Source organism: Corvus kubaryi, unplaced genomic scaffold (assembly GCF_017639235.1).
Source record: "Corvus kubaryi isolate FWS band 111438036 unplaced genomic scaffold, C.kubaryi_AGA036_p1.0 37357, whole genome shotgun sequence".
In the NCBI taxonomy this organism is placed as follows: domain Eukaryota; kingdom Metazoa; phylum Chordata; class Aves; order Passeriformes; family Corvidae; genus Corvus; species Corvus kubaryi.
In genome coordinates, this window is record NW_024581117.1 from 7,535,004 (window position 1) to 7,554,552 (window position 19,549).

General features: G+C 40.0%; 1 protein-coding gene across 4 annotated transcripts; it reads right to left on the reverse strand.

Moving 5' to 3' along the window:
• Positions 1–9,961: 9,961 nt before the first annotated feature.
• GCNT1 (glucosaminyl (N-acetyl) transferase 1) lies at positions 9,962–19,324 on the reverse strand. 4 transcript variants are annotated; one of them, XM_042033631.1, is made up of 4 exons: positions 18,739–18,964; positions 15,571–15,781; positions 11,985–12,117; positions 9,962–11,595 (listed from the first exon to the last, which is right to left on the reverse strand). In XM_042033631.1, exon 4 carries the CDS (start codon positions 11,511–11,513, stop codon positions 10,176–10,178), a length of 1,338 nt encoding a protein of 445 aa, XP_041889565.1. In that variant the 5' UTR covers positions 11,514–11,595; positions 11,985–12,117; positions 15,571–15,781; positions 18,739–18,964; the 3' UTR covers positions 9,962–10,175. The 4 variants fall into 4 exon arrangements, with proteins under 4 accessions (XP_041889565.1, XP_041889567.1, XP_041889564.1 ...); XM_042033633.1 differs by lacking the exons at positions 15,571–15,781; positions 18,739–18,964 and adding an exon at positions 19,061–19,324; XM_042033630.1 differs by lacking the exon at positions 15,571–15,781.
• Between the last annotated feature and the right edge of the window lie 225 nt (positions 19,325–19,549).

The window sequence follows — 19,549 nt, forward strand, 5'->3', positions numbered from 1 at the left end:
GCATGGGGTTGGCCAAGGCAGTAGATAGTATAGAAAGATTTATAGTAGATAGCAGAGAAGGGTTTGTCTTTAACCCACTTGCAACTATAGAACTGGTGACTTCTTCAGAGATGAGATGAAATTATTGTGTAGACAGCGACATGTATTTCTCATTCTTTCCAAAAATGAGTGTGTGTGCTGTTCTCACACAGGGAGGCGAAGCAAAGGAGAGCCTTCTGAGCGTGCCTACAGCATATGTCTTTGTGCAGACTTAAAAATTAACCAGTTGCTGGGCTGTGCAGCATGGGCCAGGCCAGATGGAAGAAGATGTGTAAATGCATGTGTTTAAGTGAAGGATCAAAGATAAGATGGTGATAAAAACAAAATGCCCATAACTTGAGGTGTAGTGGGGCATGAATGTAATTTTGAACATAACTATTCAGTGTACTACATTAGGTGCTTTCAATTCTTTTTAAGAATTGGCCTAGGCTAGCAGCATGAAATATGAATTGTATCATAGTCCTTTCCTACAGTTTAGGCAATACCAAATATGGGAAACAAAATTTGAGCCAGTGCTGTTAATGTTAAAAACCATTTCACTTTTTGTTGCTGATATTTTTCCTTCCATTACCTTTGCCAACAAATGACACAGAGCACTCAGCAGAAAGTGAAATCATTTTGGTAGAGTTATTTTTCCTTTTTTTCCCCAGCAGTTAAAGAGAGTAGCACTTAACAAACATCAACCAAATACTGCCTTCTGCCAAAAGCCATTTATGCTACTATAACCCCAATGCCATTATATAAATAATAATACCACCACTGATGTATTCTGATGTACAAATTTTAAGACAAGCTTTTCCTTGGGATTGGTAGACTATTTATCAGATAGTAAGTTCCCATCAAAGGCCTCCATAATGTGGTTTCTCAGTCTAAACTATTTTATGTATCAGCTTCTGTCCAAAGAGATGACAAGCTACACAATGAAACATGTATCTAGCCTTTTTTACACTTGTTTTTAAAAGTACCATACAAGTCCATACACACACATACAAACTTTCTGAAGCAAGATGGAGTACACGTGAAAATACTGACACAAAACAGATTTGCTTTCCTACAGTTCATGATAACAGCTACTTTGATGAACTAGCTACTTCATCATTATAGCTACTATAGCTAAAATATTTTAGTAGCCAAAAGCCAAATACCTTCTTAGAGAAATACATGGAAGAAGATTGACTTGCTTGTGCAGATTCTTCGTGTCCAAAGTGAGATTTGTACACGTGTGGACTCATTTTCCTTTTAACTGCACTCCAAGGAAAAGTGAGGAACTATTTCCTGTCATCCCGTTTTTGTATCTCACAAATGGATTCGTTTGTGACTTCATGAGCAAAGCTAGATGGTGGTCACAACAGACACAGAAAGTGCTAAGTGTTTTCATTATTTAAAAAAACCCCCTGCTATTCCCAGCTCCATCTGGGCTAAGTGATCTTCTGAAATGTGACTGCCAGTAACGGGGAGATACCATCACATTACATGTGGCAAGAATCCTGTCCCCCTTGAGTGAAACTGTCATTCCTGTAAGCAAACATTTGACCAAATTTAATCCCAGATAGATATGGGAGTATCCTCATGAAAGGAGTACTGGCTTAAAAGTAAGACAACAGATGAAAACCAGGATCAGTGTGCTGGGACTTTGTGGGGACTGATACTTGTGGGGTGACAAAGTGGATATGTGCAATATGGGAAAATGAGTTACAGCAAACCTCTGGTATTGCATATTTTTTAGAACATTTGGTTTGTAAGTAATGGGTTCTCTGACTCTGGAAATATTTTTCATCAGCTCTTACTTCTTTAGAGGGGCTTTGTAACTCTATAACTGCTGGAAGAATATAGGAAAACAGTTATATGGAATGGTGTGGAGTGCAGTAGGTCTCCAAACTCAACCCCCCTGCCCAAAGCAGGCTTAGCTGTGGGGTCAGACATGGTTGCTCAGGGCTTTGTGTCACTGGGGTTTGAATTCCATGAAAGACAGAGATGGTACAGCCTTTCCAAGCAGCCTGTCCTAGTGTTCTAGCTGAAAACTCTCCTGTTTCTACTTGTGGCAACTATTGTCAAAAAAGCCTAGCCCCTGGTAACCTCCCTGTAGGCAGAGCAGAACCTCAAAGCTGCCCTCCTCCAGTCCAGCTTGCTGCACTTCCTCACAGCCTCTGTTGAAGTCTTGCTCATGCACAACCAGGCTCTCGCCTCATCCACAAATGCAATCATTTTATCACAGATGATCATCCATCAGATTAGGCATCACTTAGCCAATCTCCATCTTCTGCCTTGTGTGCTGGTACTTGCCTAAGAGTTCTTGCTTCACATATGCTTTCCCCAGGGACTGAAAATGAGGCAATCAGCCTGTAGTTCCTCGGATTGTTCCATTTGCCCTTCCTTTAGGATGGGTACAGCATTTGTTTTACCTTGGCCATTTGAGGCCTTCCCCGGTCTCTTATGACCTTTCAGAGCTGAAGGAGAACAGCCTTTGGAGGATACTGAATAGCATCCTCACCACCTTTGGTGCAGACAAACTGGGCTCACAGGCATGGGTATGTTGACGGCTCACTTGAAAGCCACCAAGTACCTCATAATCTGTCACTAAATCACTGCCCTCCCTCGAGCAGCTGGTTCAAATATGCTGTTAACCTCCACTGGCTGTAAAGCAACTGGTGACTGAAGCACCTCGGACGGAGCTAGGTGAAGTGTTCTGATACTTTGATTGTCGTTCTCTTCTGCTGCAACTGTCACTTTCCAGTGTTTTCTGCTCTTAGTGTACTTCTAATTTTTTGAGAGACTGTTCCAGTCGGTATCATCCATCTTAGGATGGTGAAAGTAGCCTTGTGGAGGATTTTCCCACATTTAAAAGATTTCCATGTGTGACTATATTAATGCTAGAAAGATGCTCAGTTGATGGAAATAGGTTTGTGCTCTCATAGTTTCATGCAAATTAACTGAAGTACATGAATTACAGCTCAGCCTGCCAGATTTAGAATTTTCTGAGGATTCCTAAGGCTGCTAGTAAAAATTCAACCTTCAAGGGTCAAGAAGGGCAAAAGTACTCTATATTGACTGCAGATTTTGATGCATTAATAGGTAAAAGCAATGTGATTTCCCAAATAAATCCTAGCAGAATGTAGTTCGCAAAGTAAAAGGCAGACATGCAAAAGCAATTACTTTTAAGAGGGTTTGAGATGCTGAATTTACTAAAAAACTAAGCTAAAAAATAGCTACCATGGTGAGAAACAGTCACCCCTCACATGCAAGATCTAATCCATCTGAAAGTAGTTTCCCTGAAACTTCAGTTACACAAGCAGGCAGAAAAGTTTAAAAGCAGCAAAGAAAAGTGCTTTGAGTAGTTGCTGTGAAAACAAAGTGAAGTTTCTCTTTGGCTCTTCTGATTTTGATCATTTGAAGAGAACAAGAGCTCTCCAAAGGTCTGTTGCCCTAGGGAGCAGGGGCATTATCTCAGTGAAATATTTTGTTTGCTGTTTCCTGGCATGGCAGCTATTTAAATTAAAGTTAGTGGGGAGGAAGGAAGAAGAGAGGGACGGAAGAGCATGTGTGGTACTCGTATTTAGCCTTCTATTAGAAGTGCTTGAAGAAGATATAAATTAATTGTGTAGTCTGGATATTTTTTAATTGGTCTCTCATTGCTGTCTGATTGCTGTAAAGGATTTATATATCTCACAGGCCACAGCTGCTCTGTGCTACAGTGCCACAGCCACACCAGAAAGAATAAATGCTTTTGGTCTCACTGTCCCAATAGAGGTTCACCTGAGTTTGCTCTGATGTAAAAGCAAATCCCCTCCCCTCTTGGGGGCTCCTGTAGCAACAGGAATTGAGTGTGCCAGGATGCAAGGCTTACAAGTGTGTCATATGCTAAGTCTTAAGAGCACCTCCTTGCTCTGCATGCCCACCAAAGACATGCCATGCAGGTAACATCACTGCTTGGTATGTTGTTAAAAATGGGTTTGCTATTTTTGCAGAACTTTAAAACGCATAAAGGGTGGCTTGGACTAACTCAAAATTAAGGTCAACAGCATTTCAACTCCTGCTGTAGATGAGGTATTACAAAATCATCCTAATAATCTAGTAGTTCAAAGAGATAATTAAGATTTAACTGCCTGGAGAAAGTAACATGCTTAATTACCAACAGTCTGTTGTTAAATGAGATTTGAGCCATACCTACAGACATGTGTTGTGCACTCTTCCAGTAGATTTTCCATACTAATGTGATTTCACATCAACACTGGGAAATCTCTACTTCCAGCATCACTAATGCAATTCACACTAGTTGGTAAATTACACTCTGAAGCCTTATGACCATTTCTGCTTCCCACCCCCATGTGTAGCAAAGGCAGGTTGTCTGAAAGGAAGAGAGAGAAAGGGTTTTGATTGTAGACAAACTAGCTTCATCAAAGATACTGAAGATTTTAGTAACTAAACATCTTCTGCTAAAAGATTCCTGAAATGTTACTTGTTTAGATGAGAGAACAAAGTGGGCTCATGTCCCTGAAAAATAAAAAAAAACAAAGATGGGCAAGATTAATATGTTTTCATGGTGCAGAATAAAATACAATTAGTTGTATGTGACTAGATCTCCTCGGAGGCCTAGGTTCCCAAGTAGAGAGGAAATATTTTAAAAAAAATATAGCTAGATCTGTATCCGTTCAGAAAACATTCCAGCATCCTGTCTTGGAGTATGTGACATGGATTTTAAAAGATGGCATCTGCTCAAGGCCCATCCTGACATGTTCTTCTTAGTGGAATTCTGTTCATCTTTTACACAACTTAGTGGTTTTTTTTAGGAAACTTAGAAAACTTACGGGTTTTTGAAGAAAACAGTATCTTTTAAAATATACTGGTTTACTTCAAGGATTTGGTTGTGTTCTTACCTTTTTCTTGTCAAGCTCTATTATAGATGTAGAAGACAGACAAACTAAAACAAATACTGGCAGATCCTAGAAAAATGCAACCATGTTTAAGACCCCAACAGAAAAGCTCAGTTTGAGAGGCACAGTATTTAAATGAGGGCACTGAATATTTCCCTGTTTGAAGATACTGTGCATTAGGCAAAGCAAATATGGGAGACAATGGTGCAAACACAAACATCTGTATCAAGTTCTGTCTGATTGAGAAAAGGGAGGGGAAAGAAAAAAAGGAAGGGGGAAAAAAGAGGAAGGCAAAGGAAGGGGGAACCAAGAAGAAAAAAAATCCAAACTTATCTGTATGCAAAGAGTAAGAAACTGACTCATTTCAGCTAAAACCCAGAAAAATTAGGATGCTTATTCCAGAAAGATATAGTAGTATCTTGAAATAACTTGACAGATCAGATTAGTTAGATTATTAAAACCTGAGTAAGTATATCTGTAAAAAGTTGGCTGGCTTGATTTCAAATAAAGAACATCACCTAAAGGTTATTGCTTTTTATGTCTACTAAGTCACCTGGAAGGCTGTTGTCTGTCAAAAGCAGATTACTGTTAATTTATCACACTGTAGTCTAGGGCATTAAAATGAACTAAAATGATCCCTTGAAAAGAAGATAATTTGAAAACTATGGAAACTGATCTAGATTATTGAAATGTTAAGCCAAGGATGAATAGTATTGCTAACTGGAATTGGGAAGCCATTTTACATACAAAATTTTCCTTATTTTAGTTGACTGAAGAGGTACTCACTACAATATTAGCTCTTCTATTTATTCTGTGACTAAAAGAAAACCACCACTATAACTTTCAATAAAAGAAGATGTAAATTGAAAAAGTGAAGTATTGCGACAGAAGGAATATTAAATCATGTTTATTATTTTTAACAACTGCTGCAGCAATTGAGAGCTGGAGAAAGCCCTGAATCTGGAGGAAGGGATTAAATCCTCCTGATCAGCACAGTACACGTACATTGAAGCAGATGACCTCTTCTTTCATTTTTATCTTGTAGTGCATTCATGTTATGACCTAGGTCAATTTTTAATTGTCAGACCACTTGAAAATGCACCAAGTAATGGTGATCTGATTGGGGACCTTGATTATAACTGCAGTGTTCACCTTGTAGGTTTTCTGTCTTTTTTTCTTGTGGTCAATAGGAAGGAGCAAGAGCTGAACACATGCTCCTTGTCAAACCAAACCTCAGGCATGCAGGAGATGAACGCACAAGTATTAGGTTTCTGGGATCAAATCAGCCTTTGATCCTAAAGGCTGGTGATCCTTACATCATCCTTATCCGTAGTGATACAGGATACTTTGTTACCACAGTTACCATCCGTAAACCAATTGAATTGTTGTTATTAATGCCACTCAAAATGCTTATGTGTTAAGGGGGGACTGAACTAGAGCAGTGTCTTCAATGCACTGAGCTCTTCTGGAAAGCTCTGCTATGGAAAATTAAATGATGTTAGGGGACTTTGAATAGCATACATGGTACTTCAGCAATGATTTCAGTGGCTACTCATTGCTTCCTAGCAATGGTGGTGAGCTGAACTGAGAAACTGAACCAGCTTTAAACCACAGAAAAAATAAAGAAAGAAAAGGAAAAAGGAGGGTTATTCAGTTGGCGGAATGCAAACCCGTTTCCTTCCTAGCTGCCCACAGGATGACAGGATCACGGTGTGAAGGCTGGTGTAAACAGGGTATGACTTGGGCAGCACCATAGCTGAACCCAGCATCACAGCTTTGATTTCTCCTGCTCTGTCCTCTATCTAAGTACAGTCCATCTTGGCACAGGTCTGTGTGTTGCCTTCTTCCCTGATTTGGAACCTGAAGGTGATCAGAGTAAATCAGCAGTAGAGCATCGCTGTATTCAGCATGTGTGGTTGAAAGGGTCATGTACTTTTTTTAAATTTTTTGTTATTCCTGGCAAGTGCCCAGCATCTTCAGCACAGCATTATGATTAGCTTGTTGCTGCATTATCAGTGAAGCCTTTTTCTTTCATGTTCACTTATGTTAGTGTTAGACTTCTACTCCAGTTTTCTAAATATCTAGTAGAAAAGTGAAACAAGTTATGAAAAAAACTGCTGACGTCAGTAAGGAATGTAATCTAGATCTTGTTTTATTGGGGCCACAAAGTTGCTTGATTCAAGAATGATTATTATTTTGGCTAAGTTTCTTAGCACATTCAGTGAAATAATAATGCTGCAAAATGTGGAATATGTCAAGATTATCTTGTCATCTTAAGGATGTTCTCTGATCCAACATCTCTGTACACTTTTAAGTTTAATCAGCAAGAAAGGAAACCTAACCAGAGCAACAGGCAGCAGCCAGCATCCTTTAGTCAAAGACATCAGGGAACTAACAAGCTTTAACGATGTAGAAAATCAAGCTGTTGTTTTATGTCAGTAGAACAGATAGCAACCTTACTCAAGGACAACCTGGAACTATCAAGCTTTAAGAATGTAGTAAATCAAGATTTTGATTGCTAACTTGGCAGAATACTCAAGGTCCGTGTATTGGACCTTGAATGAACTATGTTCATTTTAATACTAAAAATCGTGCCTACAAGTAGAAAAAAAGACCCCTGGCCAGGTGAAGACTCTTCCCCTGAATGTGTGTAGAAGTTAGCTGGGATTATGTAACTTGTATGGAAATTACTAACCAAGCATAACAGAGGGGCTATACTTGGCAAGTTACTAACTCTGAACTTCTGTGTATAAATAATGGCAAGGAGGGTCTGGAGGAGTGTGCTTGATTTGTGTCACACTACTAAGCATCCAGGCTTGCACAGATGTGGAATAAACAATCAATGTCTCTCTCAAGTGTGTGATTATTGGCTTGTTGCATGCTGGGTAACGAATCTGATTTTGCAGACAGCACTAATGTACATCAGATTGCTTTCTTTACTCATTATAGTGGTGAAAGTGTTTTTTCTTTATGTGTACTTGCAATACCATTAATTAATCCAATAATTTCCCTTGGCATGTTCAGTACTTGCTCAGGAAATACAGAGTTCTTTCCATGAAAACGTCTTCCTAGAACATTTAAATTCTGTATCTCTTCTCTAGTCAGTTTTAGAGAGGTGGGTATTTTTGTAGTTTACTTTTCCCAGAAGAAATTCTTCCTTCTCTTATGGAAAATGTATGCTTAACAGCAATGCTCTTTTCCTTCTGTACAAGGAAGACACAGTGAGCCTGCACAGAATCTCTCTTGACTCCATCTGAATAGTAATACCTGAAGCAGCTGATCAAGCAGCATCTTCACTATCTATAGTAGCAGTATTACTAACAACAGAAATACAGACAGGCATTCACTGTATTACAAAAATGACTAAGTACAGAGCAGGCTGAGATATGCACGTAAAGATGCTCTAACTGTCAAGTAGATTTCAAGCAATTGAGTCAGCACTCCATCCAGTGCACAGAACATTTTACTGTTTATCATTACTTTTTCAGTCTTTTTGAACTAGCAGTTCTGGTCTCATAGAAGCTAATCATGTACATTGTCTTTAGATGCAAATTCTTAAAATCTGCTTTCTTTCTGCTACAAATATAGCATGACTTCCTGGAAATTCCCAGGACTATATGCAGTGAAGTTAAACTTTGTTGTAGCTTGTGTAAAGGTGGTAGAGGACAACAGTCTGCAAGACCATTCTTGTAGAAAAGCCAAAAGGTGGGGAAAACGGGCTATTTCCCTCAACTGCCTTCACTAACAGGCTTTAATTACCTGTTAATATGAAAGTCTCTGAAAACTCTCTGAACAACTTTCAGGTGGTTTTGAAGGCAGGGGTTGGCAAAAATGGGATCAAATTTCAGATTAAAACAGCTTGCCTTCCTAGCTGTTTGCATGATCAACAGTCAGCAGTTCTTTATGTTAATGTCTAAGTAGGAGAAACTTCAGGACAAACGACCTTTGCAAGAAACTCATGCTGCAATTACAGCAACAGTTCACAAATACAAAAATTTAGTCTGTTTTGCCATTTGCTAATGCTTGTCATGAATTCCACTGTCATCTCAGGAATGAGATATCTGACAGTGACTATGCATGACAAACCTGAATTGATAAATTGATGAGGAAATAATATCGTCCTTCACAGTGTTCTCTGCCAAACTAAGCAAGGGCCTAATGGGAATTAAAATCAAATGCACCAGTTAAAAACAAACACAGACACATGAATAAATGACCATATGGAGGTAATGTAGGTCTTATCTCAGCCACAGCTTCAGTCATGTGTGGAAAACTACAGTAAAATATCTTTGGCCTTCATCATTAGGAGTTATTTGTGGTATTTTCAGAGGGACTTTAATTGTACAGAGAGACAATATCATTTAAAAAAATAATTTTATTTTTTCCATACTTAGTGTTAAAATAATTTGGAATGCAAGTTGACCTTGACAGAAAGCAGAAACCAGCAGTTCCATCAGTAATATTTAGACACTACTGCAGCTAAGTTTTGAGAAACTTGAGTGATTTTGGATCCAAAACCTTGACTCCCAATACAGTAAGAAATGTAAAATTACAAGTCTAAATCTCATCAGGCACAAAACTGAAGTTTCCCTGAGAAAATGTAATTACAAACTAGTGTATAAACTTTGTATCACAACATCAAGGGGCTTTAAGAATATGAAAGCAAGATCTGAATTCCTTAATACTCTATGTTGAAGACAAGATTTTCAAGAGGATTAACAATTACATAGAACAGAACTGCAGCAAACAGATCTAAGTAAAATGGTAACAGCTGGCTTTGCCTATCCCCTTCTTTTATAGCTTTTAGATAATTTCTAATGCTATATTCCTGAGATCTTTCAATACCCAGTATGAAGCCTGTGCAGTCCAGCTGCTTTTTACTCCACCCCTTCATCTTTCTCTTCCAGCTAGCATTACATTCATGGGAAAAAAATTAAGAATAACCATGAACATCATGCATTTTCTAAGCCTTAAAACAGTTTAGCCAAAGGAAGTCCATTAATTACACCTTCTAGATAATAAATATTCCAAATAGTTGGCTTTTGATTTTGTACCTAAAGCTCCAAGTCTCAGTGTGCCACAAGGCGTACTCGAGACATGTCTTTTCTCCCCCTTGTCCATGGACAAGGGAGGGCATCAGCACCACCACACCAACACGGTGAGAGTCATTATAGCCATCATCAGCATCCCCACCATGGCTGTAACATGTTAAAGGACATCACAGTATAATATTTGTACCTATGTTTCCTAACAGGAGCATACATTTCAGTTCTTTTGCAGATACAAAGCTTTGTGCCGCAAATACTCTTCCAAGCATTTCACTGCAAAAGGGTCAACATCAGTGTCAAACTTATTAGCAAATAAGTGATGGTTTCGTAGCATCCAGTTCAAGTCTCCTACTCCAAAAACACAGACAGAGCGAATGTGAACTCCACTGCACGGTGGGTAGGGTGCACCTTTGGACACATCACCTTCAAAGTACTGCCACTTGACAAACCTGGCCAGTGCATTCATATCAGAAACGTCGTACTTGTCACTGGAAGAAAAAGCACCTGGGACTTCAGGGATTCTCTGAATTGTTGCCCACAGGTACTCATCTGGGCTGTAAGTATCTTTCGCCCACTCAATGAACTTAAGTATTTTGCTGTTTTCTAATACATATTCTACAAAGCTTCTGCTAACTACAAAATAGGCACTGCCAGAAAAAACTGGAGTATTGAGAGGTGGTAGTTGTTTGTCTATGCCTGTGTTCTTTATTTTACCATCAATAATCTCATGGTGTTTTTTCCACCTTACTTCTTTATAAACAGGCATTTTTTCTGTTTCCAAGCTATTTTCACCCTTAAGGGCTTTTAATTTCTCTACTATTTCCTGGTTGGTCTTTATAGGAAAGTCCATGCCACATAGGTTTATTAGGTATCTCCAGTTTGAACTTCTTCTGTAGAGATCTTTCATGCAGTTAATGTCTGCCTGCACTCTGCTCCATGAAGCATATACCACACTCTCTAACTGGCTGGAAATAAAGACATTATCAAAACATGAGACTATTCCCTTCACAGCAGCAAAAAAGGATTCTGGAGACTTTTTGTCTACATGAATGCAGTAAAAATTCTGTGGAGCATAGATTGATCTTAGAAGTCTATCAAACATCTCAATTTTGTGATAAACCACTATTGAGTAAGCAATTGGAAATTCTGCTTCTTCATTGCTGAGAGGTTCCATAATGTATTTCCTAGTCTTGGTGAAGGAGGCACAGTCAGAAGTCATGTTAATATAATCATCTGTCGTTAGTCTGGGGCGTTTCTTAAATGACACTGATAATACCTCAAGCTGTACCTTTTGCATTTCTTCTATATCTCCCTCAATAATCTTGGTGCAGTTAACATTGCTAATAGGATCTTCTTTTGTTAGCTCCAGATGTCTCCGATTTAAGAAGTCTTCTTTCTGGTTAACTTTCAAAACTGAAATTATTACTAAAATAAGAGTTAGACCCAAGAAAAGCCTGAAACGCAAGTTGTGACAAAACCGTAATTTCCTCTTCAGCATTTCAAATACCAGGCAGCTTTGCAGGGCTAAAAAAAAAAAGTCCTCCTCTCTGTTCATATGAGCTTCAACAACTTCAGAAAAAAAGTCTCTGTTTTCTCAGGAATTTGGCAAGTTTTTCAGGGAAATGGAAGGAAAAATCCTAAAATAAAATGGAATATGACTGTCATTCACAGACTAAAAAGTTTCTTTAAAAAAATCAGTGATTAATAATTACATTGTTATTTAGAGACAGTAAAAAGCTGAACGGTTCAGCCAAAAATATTCTGTTGAAAATTAAAATTTAACAAATAAAATTTTTCTAGAAAAAGACCGGGAGAAGCAGACAGTTTTAATGAAACACTTTCCACAGTAGTAATGCTACAAACCGAAGTTCAATAAGAAAACTGAGCTGATTCAGCATCTAGAAAAAAACTGAAGTCAGATACACTACTGAGAAGCAAGTATTTCTTGTTAATTCATGCTTCAGAGTTTGACAAGAATGTTTAATACTCACTTCAGGGTTGACGTAGATTTATCACTAAAACTTACCACTCACTTCCTGAATGGTAGTCATGCTTTAGTTCTCACTGGCAAAGAAGTTCCTGCAGCCTTTCAAGATTTTTATGTGAGATAGTCTCTTCATCCTGCACATGAGCTTCTTAGAAATACCTCCAGGAAAGAGCTGATGAGAAGGGCGAGAAAAAAACATTGTTATAGCAGGGCACCTCAATTTTCAGAATTTTGAGAAAAGCTGTTACTGAATTGCTGAAACAGCTTTATAAGCTAAGAGGCAATCTCAAGCTGATTTGTATCAAGTCACACAAGTGCACAAATCTAAGTGCACAGCAGTGTTGTATTACCATCATTTAAACACACTTGTTTTTACAATTCAGCAATTGCTTTTATCTGGAGATATGCTGCAAGGCTGGATTGCAAAAAAGATTTCTAGCCAATTTTATTTTCTACTTTACTTCACAGGCACTAGATAGTCTTTGTTTGTTAGTTCTGCTACTCTCTAAGCACCTTTTTTCTGTTTCAGTACTCTGTGAACAGAATCACTGCAGTTATACAGTGGCTACAGCTGTACCTATTGAGAAAACTGCAGTCTAGAACTGTATTGCAGAACTGGGTGTCTTTTCTTTTTGGAAGTACTATCTCATGCAGGTAAATTGATCAAGAACAGATATCCTGAAATAACTTACATTGCTACTCAAGTGCCATTTCTAATCATGAATGCACTGCCTAATAATTCAGTGCAGGTTTGAATTTCAAACCAGCCCCTAATTGCAAAAGCCCACACAGTTTATGTGTCTTCCAAATGTGAATCTGTAAGTTTATGAAATATCAGATATTTGAGAGAGATAAGGCTCCTCACATTTTTACTACTTTCAAGAAAAAGAACAGTGCCTCAGAATAACTTTTTAAATAGCTCTAAGAATAACAGCTACTCAGAAAAACTGGTAAGAAACTCTGTTTAAGAAAAGTAAGTGTGTACTGTGTCCACTCCTGGGTTTTGCCATAGGCTGTTCTGCTAAGAATTTCCTTTTTCCCCCCTATTTTCTTTAAGCTACCCCAGTACAATTTTAGGTTTTAATTCCTAAACTGTGGCTCTTAACCTGCTACTTGCAGATTTCAGAACAGGTGCATTTAAGAAACTGAGACATGGCATTACAGAGTTTTTTGTTAGTAATGCTGCCTGGGATGCACTATACATTGGGTCCACCACTTTGCCCTTGGCACTGCAGACTGACTGGGGGAATGTAGCACGTGGGGGGAAGGTGTGGATCACTGCACAAATGTCTAGCACAGGTATGAACATCAGCAATTTTTTAAGGAAGTACTGTAGTCAAATATTTTGTATTTCTATCCAACAGCAGGCAGAGACCACTAACTAGACACAAATTTGTGACTAACAGCATTATATAAATATCTTATTTACTCTAAAGTGTACTTTGTTTCCAGAATTACAATTGTAATTATTTTATCCTGCTTTTCTGATACATCTTAAGAAAGGTAAACATTTGTTCATAGTATGTTTTAGCTGTACAGTGAAGTCAAACTGGAAGAAAATTTAAATTTTAAAACTTAAGGGAAGTAGCCCAGTGAGCTAGCATGCAATTACAGCTGAAAGCACAGAGAGTTGAATTTTAAGAATGAGGTCTTACACTTTGAATTTAAAAAAAAAAATTAAAAGGAAAATTCCAAAACTCTGGCTTTCGGTTTGCAATGTGACATTGAACACAGTAACATAATTTAGAACATGTTTTAACATGCTTTGTAACTTATCACACACTTCTGTGCTTGATGTCCTGCTTGTTTACACTAGTAGATCTAATCCACTAAAAATAATATTCATCATATATTAAATTAACAAAGGAAGGAGACTAGATATGTGATAGTGTCCATTGAGTATATATTTTCATAGGATGAAGCTTGTGATACTGGTTAACCTTCAATTACTGTATTCTGCCCACAAACTTAAAAATTAAGACATTTATAGAACTTATATGTACTTAAATGTACTTCAAATGCAGTTATATTTGTGATACTTCAGCTCACAGATGTTGGAATTCTTTCTTTCGGCTGTTAGCACTATTATTTTATCCTATTCTTAGTTTTTATAGGAGCACTAGCATTGAAAAATAACACACACTCAAGAAGATTACCAACCCCTCACTGTTCCAATGGAGGGAGACAGTCTTAATTGAAAGTGACCATTGCAGTCTTCACCTTCTAAAATTTTCAAAGAATAAAGCTTGCTAAGAAGTCTTTCATCCTCCCATTTTAGAATAAAACTTAGCTGCATGCAGGATAAAGAATCCCTTTCAGAAAGGCCTTGTATACCCAGCTGGGTCCAATTCCTCTGTTGTTCAGAGCTCAGAATAATCAGACCTGGCATTTTCATTATACCAAAATGAGAGATCTGCAAACATTTACACATTAACATGGCTCTTATCTTTATGTGGAATTCTTTTCCCTGCAAATTTCTCTCACTGACATGCTGCTTCCTCAGACCGATTTTAACAGTAAATTACTATTTGCTTATACTGGCAATTTCAAAGTCCTAAAACTTGATCATATCCAGTTCACAAAACCTCATCTTTACAGGGTAAGATTTGTTACCTAATAATACACCTAATATACTTAATGAGCCTAGAACACTCATTAATAGAGTTTCAGACTGCATTCAGTAAAGCTTTTAACATCAGTAAAGCTTTAGCTCTGCATAGTCTTAGTGTGCACATTAGAGAATTACCTTGTCAGAGGCAGCACTTTGCACTGGAGGGAGGTCTGCACAGCTACACAGAAAATGCTTTTATTTGGCAGCCTACATCTTGCTCTCAACTGAAGTTCAGTTGCAGAAGTTACATATCTGACCCACTTCCTATTTTTTACTGCTTTCTCCTCAAATCAAAACCTCTATTTCTGAAGGAGTCGTTATTAAAAGGGGAAACTTACAGCAGTTGCTGGTAGTTGAGGGAGTTAGTACAAAGGCTGGGTTAGCTGCCCTCTTCCCTGCCAAAATTATTCTTTACTGCTGTACACAAAGGGTATGGCATGACTAAACAAAGCCAAGATAATTTCAGCTTGATTTCTAGCAAACACAAAATCCCACGAGAAACCTACGTTTTCAACACAAAAACCTCCAAAAACCTCCAAATGAACAAACAAAAAGCCAGAAAAACTCCAAAACACCAAACACTTTTACAATAGTATACCACAGCTTGGAGGGAGACCAAAGCTGGTGTGGAGGTTCTGTGCAGACAGGCTGGACTGGATCTGCTGGTCCTACAAATGAGGATGCCTGTGAATGTGCAGAGCTGGCAGAACACCACTACCCCAATAGCTTGGACACCAGCCTCTGGCCACCGGCACAGCACAACCTCTGCGGGTTCACCGTGCCACTGCTCTGGCATCACGATGTGCTGCTGGTGGAAGGAGCAATGCTGCTCCCATCTCTGACACCCACACATTGGGCCAGGAGGAGTGCAACAACTTATCCAACCAGATGGCTTCCAGGGAGCTCTCCAGCCAGTGGGGCCACAAACATGCATTTGCTGGTAAGTCCTAACATTTTACAAAGGCATATCCAGAATGCTTCAAAGCACACACATCCTGTAGTTACTACAATTACCATGCTTCAATTCAGATTCAGTTATGCAGAACATCCATTCTGATGAGGAAGTGATTTTTAAAGCAGTAAGCAGCTTGCATAAACACAAACATGCATAAACACAGACTGTGTGAACTGCAGGGTCATCTGCAAAGATCTGCCAGACACAGTGAAGAATCATTTATTCAGCTTTCCGTGACACCAAGCAGCACAATCTTGAAAGTAGACATGCCTGTAAATAAATCAAAGAACTCATATTTGTTCTGATAGGTAGTCTTGAGTCTTAGTGAAAATGAGAAATGGTCATAAGCTGAGCAGCTGGCTTACCATAAGCCTTTAACGGGACCCTTAATTTTGAAACCATGCGTCAGGGTTTCATGAGGGCACAACTGCCTGCAATTGACAGCACTCTGTAGGAGTAGATGCTTTTCCTTTGGAGGTGCTTAAGAAAATAATAAAAAGGGAAAATACACTCCCTTTTTACAGAAAAAAACTCAACACATTTATAGTCTTTTGTTAACTTGGAAGACAGCTTTAAACAAAACTCCACAAGTGACTAGTACTCCTACATCCACCACTACATGGAAATTAAATACTGAGAGTAACTAAAAGTAGACAGCTGTTTTTTCAGAGCTAAATAAAAGAGATGAAAATAAATTCAAACATCCATGTTATTTGAAGATCTCCAATATTCAAATTCAGGTCTTCACATTCAAGTGCTAGGAATCTAAGACACTAAAGTATTTCTGTTTCAAAAATTGAGTAAAACACACTTGAACATACACTCTGTGTAGACTGTAAACTGAAAAGGCACTAAGTTTTACTAGCCTTTCTAGTACTCTCTTATACTACTGTATCATGTAAATCTTCTGCAGAGTAGTTCAAAGCCTGATTATTACTTTCAATCCTGTCCATCCTTAGAGGCCCCACAGATAGAGCTAAGAGTAAGAAATTTCAACTAAGGAGAGTAAAGGTGTTATGGCAAAGTCATTCAGTGACCAGTTCTGACCTCAGGAAGCCTGCGACTCTTAGTATGGACAAAAATATATGTTTTACTTCAAGGTTACTAACACTGAAAGTACACACAAATCACAAAACAAAAAAATCATGAAATCTTTAAACTGTTAAATGTTGGCCAATTTAACATGCGGTAGAACTGCCCGGTGTTCATCAAGGTAATTTGTACACTTTGGCTACTTAAGGTAAAATGCACACCTATTTTTTTCGCATTATTCTAAAGTAGGACCTAAAATATTGCCAGGAACAGAGCTGTTGCTGCAGTCCTCACGCCCACATAAAAAATTTTGCTCATTGCTGCCTTGTGACAATGCTGTATTTCAGAATGGGACACATTGGCAGGAAAAGGTAATCTCTAACATCAGAAAGAAGGCAGAAGAAAGAGGCTGGCAAATTTTTGAGTACTTGGATCCCTCTTCAAGCACAACATATAAAATATTCTGTGATTTTCTTTAGCCCTATGGAGAACCCAGCATTTTAAAGCCATACCTACAGTTACAGTTCATCTGTGAGGTAAAGAATCATCAGTGATTCTTCCTGAGATATTCTATCAGTTTTCCAAGATGAGGTTTCTGTTTGCTTTATTAAGTTCCTCTAATAGCACCACAATTATCCCATGTACAATAATGCTGCACATTGCAAGAAGTGGTGTCTCTGGAGCTATGAAGTAAACCTAATAGTGAAAGTTACTCCAGTTGTAGTACTGGGCATGCTACATTTCTGTGGCACTACCTTCTTTCACCTTTCCTAAGACAGAATTCTTATGTTGCTAAAGTTAGGTGTTTTCCAGTTTCAGGAGCTTATGAACCAGAGTAAGTGGACAAGTTTTGAATTGTGTGGAAATCCAAAGGAAAACTGAGAGGGATTATTAAAAAAACAAAATAAAATCTTTTAATACGACTAGCAGTGGGTTTTCCAATGTGGAAACAAAATTAGAGAGCAGGATTTTGGTCAGTAAACGTAATATTTTCAGCAAATAGAATGTATATCTTTAGCTTGTGTGTTTGTCTGTGCATTTGCTTTATCTTAGAAAAAAAAAGGCAGACTTGGCAAAGGTATTAATCAGGTTTTTTTATCAACTTTTAGCTCTCCTGGCCTCAGGAAGTTAGTATTACTCCAGACAATTCAGATTTCATAGGAAAGGCATTATGCTGATATATACTATAGGCAGAGTAGCTAATCATTGAGGAGAGAAAATATAAGTAGTATTTTTTTTGTATACACCTACTTTCAAAAGCAATGTAAGTGAACTCCAAATTGAGCTACAAATACTGCACTATTTTTCACAAGGATTTTCAAGCTGAAGTTCATAGACAGAAAAGCTAGATTTGTCCCCTCTTCTCTCACTACCATTTCTGACTCTCATCCTTGCCAACTCTGTGGTCGAATACCTCATATTGCATTAAAAATGAAATTTAAAATAGCAGACTCCAAAATGGCAATTCCCTCCTGCTGCCACTCCTTCTCTTTCCCACAAAGAAGTCTACTTTTCTGAGTAACACTGAAAGAAGGCAAAGTGCCAGAGCATAACTGAGTCTCCTGTCAGGCTTCTTTCTCAGTCCTCTCACTCGACCTGGGCCACAGAAAACTATTTACAACCTTCTAAACAGCTTTTTTTTATTCTGACCAAAAAAAAAAAGTTTCTTCAGGGTTTTCCCAGTTACAGTGAGTTTGGTGGGGGGGGGGGGGGGGGGGAGGGGGGAAGCGCCACATCCTACGACTGCAACACCTGAGGAGCATCAGCTATGTCCTGAACCCTGTTAGCGCTAACAGATTTTACACCAAACCAACCCCCCCCCCCCCCCCGGAGGGCAGCAGCCTGCCCCAGGTTCCCTGCATGCACTGCCGCGGAAAAAGGCAAACGGAGGGTGGGAAGACAGACAGACAGAAAGTGGGGAAACAAAACAAACTAAGAAAAAGGGGGTGTAGAGGGGGAAAAGCAGGGGAAGAAGGGGAAAAGGGAAAGGAGAAGAAAAGGGGAAGAAAGAGGCTAAAGGACATAAGTGGAACTAAAGAGAAGAGGAGAAAGCGGGAAAAGAGGGAGAAAGAGGAGGGAAAGGAGGGGGAGAGAGGGAAAGGGGTAAGAAAAGAAAAAAAGAGGTGAGGGAGGAAAGAAGGGGAAAAAAGAACAGATGGACAACAGATGTGTCTCCCTGCCCTCCAGTGCGGCACCTGCCCGGCGATACAGCGGCTCCTGGAGTAGCGCTGCGAGGCTCCGCAGGGTACAGCGCCCGGGAAGAGCGATGCCAGCCCGCGCTGCCGCCCGCTTCGGGACCACGCCGCTCCCGGTCCGCCCGCAGCGCCCAGGTGCGGAGCAGCCCGGGGCAGGCAGGGAGCCCGGCAACCTCCCCTGCGGGCGCGGCCCCGACCCGGACCCGGCTCCTGCCCTGGCCTGCGGAGGCCCCGCGCCCCTCCCGCCACCACCCACCCGGGGTCCGGCCGCCCTCAGGATCCCGCCCCTGCCTCCCCGCGCCTCGCCCGGCCCCGCCCTCACCCACACCGTGCTGTGCGTTGGCAGCCGTGGTAACTGCGCTTGTGTATCTTTTTTTCTCCCAGCAGTGCCGGTAACGTTGGAACCCACGTAGGCCAAACTTCTCTGCGGCTCACGGGATCAAAAGGCTTTCTCGTGGTTCCGAGCCCCGAAGGAGCACGCACCCGCCGGGGCCGGATGCGCTGAGCGGGCTCGGTGCGGCTGTAGCAGCCGCGCGCCCGGGAGCGGGGAGCCGGCGGGGCCGGTGCTCCTGCGGCGGCACCGCGCAGCCCGAGACTCGCCTCCTGCTGCAAGTGGGCTTCAGAGAACTCCGTGAGGGAAAATCGACAGACGGAAGGGAGGGTGGGGTGGAACGGGAGCAGTGGCTGGGAAGCGGTGCACGAAACTTCCAGCGGTGGAGTAAAACGTGTCTAGGCAGAGTGTGAAGAAGACTCAGATTTCTTATTCACTTTGTCCCTTCAAATAGCTCTCCGACGATAAACACAGTCCACG

Bases quoted from the DNA above. Each gene is read 5' to 3' on its own strand.
- GCNT1 (XM_042033633.1), bottom strand. From the start codon at position 11,513: ATGAACAGAGAGGAGGACTTTTTTTTTTTAGCCCTGCAAAGCTGCCTG.